The sequence below is a fragment of the Bactrocera oleae genome, chromosome 4 (assembly GCF_042242935.1).
Source record: "Bactrocera oleae isolate idBacOlea1 chromosome 4, idBacOlea1, whole genome shotgun sequence".
Taxonomy (NCBI): Eukaryota; Metazoa; Arthropoda; class Insecta; order Diptera; family Tephritidae; genus Bactrocera; species Bactrocera oleae.
Window position 1 is genome coordinate 57,747,235 of NC_091538.1, and position 7,338 is coordinate 57,754,572.

The 7,338-nt window shown below is 36.8% G+C and overlaps 1 protein-coding gene across 1 annotated transcript; it reads left to right on the forward strand.

Annotated features, from left to right (window-relative positions):
- Positions 1-272: 272 nt before the first annotated feature.
- LOC106626091 (uncharacterized protein DDB_G0275275) lies at positions 273-2,413 on the forward strand. Its single transcript, XM_014245895.3, has 2 exons — positions 273-957; positions 1,057-2,413. The coding sequence occupies exons 1-2, from the start codon at positions 592-594 to the stop codon at positions 1,864-1,866; spliced, it is 1,176 nt and encodes a 391-aa protein (XP_014101370.3). The 5' UTR covers positions 273-591; the 3' UTR covers positions 1,867-2,413.
- The last annotated feature ends 4,925 nt before the right edge of the window (positions 2,414-7,338 follow it).

Genomic DNA, 7,338 nt, shown 5'->3' on the forward strand with positions numbered 1-7,338 from the left:
GAGACTACCTCCGAATGAATTGTTTAGATCATGTCATTATAGCATATAGTTGCCTTACCAACTGACCGATCAAAATCAAGTTGAAGTTCTTGTATGAAATCTTTTGTTCTTTCTTTTGTATTAAGATATTTTTTAAATTTAAGTTGTTGCATGGTGTATTTGTTGTTCTAAGGTTTTGTTTGCACATTTTACCAAATAATTTGCCTATCTACGATTCACACTTCAAATGCCACTTCAGATGCCAATTTATTTTGTCTAGTTTTGTGATTTTTTCTTTTCAAAACAAAAATTTAACACAAAACAAATATTTCAACAATTTTCCTCAGTAAATTTTTAAATAATTCAACACAAATATATATTTTTGTACTAGCTGAATTTTAATTTGACGTCGACGTTGAAAACAATCAGACAAAAAATACAGTAATAACAACAATAATAATAACTTGAAGCATACAACAATCAAGAATAACACAAAACATACAAAGAGAGGCATAGAAAAGTTGTCAGCCATTTGACAGGCTGGAACCGATCGAGATTTGTGTTGACTAAACACACACATTAGCAGCGATCGGCCACAAAGCCAAACGAATAATGAATAATATGGCCGACGAAGATAATAATAATAATAATAGCGATAGCAATAATAAAAAAGTCAATAGCAATGTAAATTATAATAATAGTCCTAACTGTAACAGGAGTCGCGCTAATGCCAACTGCGATGCAAAAAAATTAGCGAAGAATTTAGCCAACAAACCCAGTGGCAGCGCTGTCGCTGGTGAAGCAAGCAAAAGCGAACGCTGCGTGCTGTGCCTCGATGAGAAGCGCTCGCCAGTACGCATCACGTGCGGTCACTCGTTCTGCAATGAATGTCTGGAGGTCTACTTATCGTACCAGAAGTACGCTTGGGCCAATCGCTGTCCGATATGCCGTGGTTCGTTGAAGGAGAAACGACGTTCAGTAAGTTGTCTGAGCGTACATTGTTTTGCTTAATTGAAAAATGTCTCTTGTTCGCCCCCTTTTCTGTGTGCTTTTCTCTATCTCTTTCTTTGCGGACAGGTGAAGCGAAAACATTCCGAAACGGACCATACGACAGCCTCAGCTACAATGTCCATCAATGCAGGTAGTAGCAGCACCAGCCAGTATACGCCCACACGCAGGCGTCTGAATGCCACGTCGGCTACAGTCGCCGCTGCAACAGCTGCTGTTGCTACAGCCACGGCTACTGCGTTATCGGAGTCCACCGTTGAAGCATCGGCCGAGCAAATATACTTGTTGGAGGAGTTTATGGCAATCGCCGCCGAAACGGATGTTTTCGGTATTGCTAATAGCATGAGCTTCGGCAATCTGGCGAGCGCAACCACGCCCACCAATTCAGCATCGACTGTGAGTGCCAGTGAAGCAGCCGGCGAAGATGATGAAGGTGATTTACAAACTGTAGAGTTCGAAGAGGAAATGGAACGGGGTTTCCGTTATAGCCAAGACGACTTTGCATCGGATATTGGCGATGAGGAGGGCTTGGAGGAGGAGGACGATGGTGATGAAGAGGTCTTTGGCGAGGATATTGATGTGGAACAAGATGAAGAGTTCGAGGATGAAGAAGACGATAGCGATAATGATATCGATGCCGGAGATCACGATGAAGCAAATGATCTATACTTTTTCGATGAGTACGATGATGAAAATTATAATGATCATGAAAACGATGGCTACGATACAGTAGATGAAGATGATGGCGACAACGTTGCTGGTAGCGATGCTTACGATCAGCTCGCAGATAACAATCTACCGACGGCCGAGTATTATGACGTAGATCAGGATGGAGAAGATGATGTGCTGCTAGTCGATGAAGTAATTATTGTAGACTGAGCGCTGTACGTAGATCGGACGCAGCGACGAATAGTGTGACTAAGACAACTATGATGAAAAACATTTAACGTACTAAAGAAAGGACAATTCGGGGACGCTTTTGGTTTTGCTTTTGACTGAAAGTGCGCTAAACGCGGGCGCATATAACGAACTGACGCTTCGAACTGTAGACTTATTGTTTTACAACTGTGATTTTTTGGGTGCTAATATGGCTTTGTTTTTTATTTCATCATATGTCCTGCTGGTGTTTTTATAGTTTTTGATGTTTTTTTATAAAGAAAAAAATATAAGAGACATTTTTCAAATGAGGAAGCAAAATAAATTTGTTGCCATTTATTTCAATTTGTTGAAATATTTTAGGTATTGTCAATATTTCTCTATATATTCATGAATTATCTAGTCAGTATTTCAACGGCATCTGCCGTTATGATTTCCTTGTATAACTACTTAACGAGCTAAATTTGCAAGGCGAAGGACTTTAGTTGTTGTGTGAATAATTATGTATATATTTTGTATTAAAATATACAATTTCTACTAACTTTTTAAAGCATATGTTTGAAGTAAAATATTGAAAATTTTTTATTGGTATTATAAAGGGTGATCCATTTCGAGGTTTCCAACTTTTTTAAAGAAAAAATACAGAAAATTCAAATTTAATGGGGAGTGTTTACTACAATATAATACGAAACAACATTATTTGGCATTTATTTTTTGAAGATTATTTTTTTCAAATGTTGGCCACGGCTACGTCTTAGATGATTCATCTGTTGAGTCCAATTTTTTTTTCGACTGACATAGACTTTAGACTTTACATATTCCACAGGAAAAATTCTAAGGGTGTGATATCATAAGATCTTGGTGGCCAATCGACCGGCCCAAAACGTCAAATTATCCGCTCACCGAAGTGTCTCAATAAAGAAGTCTCAATAAAGATAAGTGCGATGTGTGGGAAGTGGCGCTGTCTTGTTGAAACCAAATGTAGCCGAGATCACGAGCTTCAATTTCAGGCATCAAATAAACGGTTATCATGACGCGATAACGGTTACGCTCTCACCGGTAATATTTTTTTGAAAAATATGTACCGATGATTCCACCGGCTCACAAATCACACCAAACCGTTATTTCTTCTGGATAAAATAAAAGCTCTTGAAGCTCTTCAGGTTGCTCTTCGTCCCAAATGCGGCAATTTTGCTAGTTTACATACCCATTGAGCCCGAAATGGCTGATCGCTGAACAAAATTTGGCTCTAAAAATTCGGAAGACGTGGTCTATTCGGTCGAATATTATCAAATAATTTATGCTGGGTCACACGATGGGCGATGGTGTTGCGAATAGTATGCTCAGTAGGCCGATTATTTTGACCACAAAGTTGAACAATTTGTTCAGGCGTAAGTCTTTCCATAAAAAAGTGCATAACAATACTGAACAAAAATTATGTGACAGCTTAAGACAACTCATGCGTAATCTGTCAAAAGAAACAAAGGCTATTGGCAAAAGTACCTCTACTTGGATATTTTTTTGGAGAATATTTTTCTTATTGGAAGCTTTTATGGAGTTTTCCTTTATTACGTGAACATTTCAAAGACATGTACTGACTATCATGAAGAAGTTGGCAGATATTCATTAGCCTTCTTTTAGGACAAAAACGATTTGACTCGCCCTTTTTTACCTACATAGATACAACTTTTTGTATGCGTGTGTGAAGTTTGATCTCCATATGTCAATCAGTGGGTTTTTGGCAGCTGTGAGTTTACGACGCATAAACTTTATCCATAGAAAAAAAATTGATCAACGTCCTCTTGAAATATTGTGTTTCCAAAGGAATCATCGAAAACTTGCCTCATATGAGTCGTCCATCCATTTCTGTTGATGACGATAACTCCAAACTGTGTTCGAAAAAATCGTGTTGGGATTAGAGAGATAGCAGAGGATCTCAACATATTGGGTATGAAATGAAATACCCAGATACCTGAATCTGTTGCAGAAGTAGTCTATTTTGAGATATTTAATATTTGTGTTAACATGCTTGAAAATATAATTTTCTTAATTTTTCAAATTTAATTAGATAGTATGTTTAAACTCTTTTTCATTTTGCAACCGCAATAATAATAGTATTTTATTCGATTCGACAATCATTGGAAAAATATTAAGTTTCAGCAGGGTCGAAAACGCAGAAGATGAACATTAAACGGTTTTTGCTGTTACATGTGTGGCAAATACTGGTCGAAATTGGGCCTCTCGGTTGGAACCAGCTGCGGCGGTCACTTGCCCGATATCAATTTTAAGACATAACGGCAAATCCTTATATTTATATTAAAGCTAAATTGTTGACAAAAACATAAGAATATATGCATGTTGTTTTTGTTTCTTCTTGAAAACCACAGGTCTAAAAAAGTTTCCTATACAATGGTCAGGCGCTCTGGTCTTTAGCTTCTTTGGGTCACTTAATAAATAGTGTGTAATGACAACAACCTCCTTCAACAACAACTCCTCTAAGAGATGCATAAAACATTTAATATCTTTTTGAATATTAAGTCACCCCTCCCAGTTGAAAAAAGGGTACATACATAATTATGTAGCTGATAATTTGAAAAAAGAAAGATTACTAAGTTTAAGTCTCTAAAAATTCAGTGTAACATATATTTACAATATATACAATATTTTCTCTCCTTTATACAAAATCCGAATTATGAATTCCATCACAATATATATTTATTGAATTTAAGTTGATTTTTTTTACTAAGAACCCCGAGAATATGCATCTCACCAAACTTTTCACCATTCAATCTCTTAAACAACAGTATTGCAACGTCACTCAAAAATGTTTTATCAGTTTTTTTTGCTGCTCCCTGTTCTTTCCGCGGTTCAGAAATAAAAGCGTGCACATCTATTGTCAGCTGCAGCAACAGCTACAACTACAACATTAACTACAGCATTATATAATCATATCATCATAAATCCTTAGCAACCGCGGTGCCCGAGATATTGTTTTCACCCAAAGCAAAAACAACAGCAGCAGCAACAGCATTTCCATCAACTTCATAACCGTTTTCCTCATCACTGTCCTTTTTATGATAATATAATACATAACCGCACAATTTATTGTAGTCTCAACATAACTCAGCGAATTAGCGGGAGTACTATGTATGTGTGTGCGAAGCTTTCTTAAGCATTCCTTTGACTTTTTAACATGTTGTTGTTTGTAACAGGTGCGTTTTACTTTTTTTCTGTTGCTTCTTTGGCTTATTTTTGCTTGAGCTATTTAATTTCATTACACTTTTCAATTAACGCCTTGCCAGCGCATCTTCCAAGCGATGCAGCTTCAGCTACGCTGTACGGTGGTGGCATTAATATTAATATACATAGGAAGGTGTTGAGTTTAAAAATACATAGATAAATGTTTGTAAAGAATAATGTGGTGTACTGGCTTAATTTTCAAATATTCTTTAATCTGCCTAAGCAGAAATAGCTTGGTAAAGCTTCCAGGAGTAATAGTGAAAAAGTTGGATGTTAATTTTGAATTAAATTCGCATCAAAAATTATAATTTAAAATATAAGCCTTTATTGTTAGGCCTCACTTCCCTATAAGTATTGTCAAATTTCTAGATACATTTCCGACTTGATAAAGTTTGAAATAAAAAGTTATCATATATTCGACATTGTCTGAAAACCTTGGAACTCACAATTTTGCGAATAATATTTAGCCACATCTCGGAATGTTGTGAAGATCGGTAAAACGTGGTTCTATTCACTAATTCCGAAAGTCTATTAAAACCAATAAGGATAATATAATGATAGCAATGTCACAGATTTTTCAAAATCTTTAAAATGATTTTACACGTTCCTACTCAGTTCTGCCATAAGTTCTGTTACAGGTTCAGACTGTTATAAAATTGAAACTGTAATATATTTTTAAATAACTCTCTCTCAGTGGGACACTTAACAGGCCATGTTCTTCAACTCTTACTACAAACTGTAGTCCAATGGATTCAAATCTGGACTTTTCGACGGCCAATTATCTGCAGTTATAAAACCATGGCTTTTAAGCCATTGCTATGTGGTTTTTGCTTTGTGTGCTGGAACTAACACTGCTGGAAGATGCAATGCCCTACATCAAAAAAAGTTTTGCTTAACTACTTTACCACGCCTCCCAAAACGTCCTGCTTGAACATTTTTGCCAGAGTTTTACCCCTTTTAGAAGTGTAACGCCTTTACAGAAGACATCCCACCAAACCTTCACAGCAACTGAGTGTTGACCACGTTGAACCCTTAGAATAGCATTTTTTGCATCTTTGGAAGTTTTTTCGTAGATTTTGCCGTTTTTCTTATTAAAAACTTGTTAAGCAGTGAAATGTTTTCATTTTTAAGAAGGATACTTTCAAGGCTGTTGACCGCGTACCGCTGAAGAAGCCGCTTGCTGCCTAATTTGATTCAAGCTCGTTTTCCGAAGATGACCAGTTGACTTTGACCAGAAGGCTTTGGTTAGGTCGCTTCATTCATTTCACTTTCCTTGAGATAACTTTCTATTTTCTGTATACATTGTAAACTTCGCAACAGAATTTATGGCGAGCCTAAGTATAATATTCACCAAATTTTTAAGGTTCTAAATGTCAGTTCCTTTTTATCTCGACAATTTGAAAAATAATCTTCTACGGAAGGTATTTATGTAAGTTTTCGAGATAAAGAAAAATTTCTAGGTTTTGCAGTTGCTTTGATTCTTTTTTGCTTTGTCGAGTACTAAGGATGCATGCGCCCAATGGTATGCTACGAAAATTGTGTATTTTTGTCCAAATTACGTGGTCGCTCGTCAAAAACTAAAATTTGAAGAACTAAAGAGAATTGAACATATTTTAATTTTATATTATTGAAATTCCCTAAAGTCTAATAAGCATGGTTATGTTTAAGGAAAATTATTGGTTGATTGGCAGCCCTAGCGCAGATAACACCAATTGTTGCAAGTCAATAGCTTTCAGATCCAAATTTCTCTTTCCACTACTTTTCTAAGTTACACAGCACTTTTAAGCGCTTCACTGCGCTACGCTTAGCACAGCTGCCTGCCGCCATATGTCTTGCCAGAGTGACGACTTAGCACCTTGAGCGCCATAACAGCAAAAAGGCAACCACGTTTTTATTGCACACCAAAATGAGTTTGGTTTAATTTAATGATTGCTTCTTAATTAAAAGTGAGTAAGCGAGAGTGAGTTAGCGAGTGAAAAATGACAGTGCAAAAAAAAAAACCATAAATTTCACAAACAAATACACACATACATACACATAAGCCTTCGTAGTACACACGAACACCGCGGCACTTGCAACAGCTGGCTAGCGCTGTGCGGTGCGCTCAATTCAGGTTCATTTGCTGCAATAAAATTTAATTATTTCAAGAAAAATTTTATAACACCGAATAGTGGTGATCCTGCAGCACCAAACTACCACCCGCGCTGCACTCTCACCACCCTGGAGCTGCCTTCA

Coding starts and splice junctions, on each gene's coding strand:
- LOC106626091 (XM_014245895.3), top strand. CDS start 592: ATGAATAATATGGCCGACGAAGATAATAATAATAATAATAGCGATAGC. Junction 958..1,056: donor TGAAGGAGAAACGACGTTCA/GTAAGTTGTCTG, acceptor CTTTGCGGACAG/GTGAAGCGAAAACATTCCGA.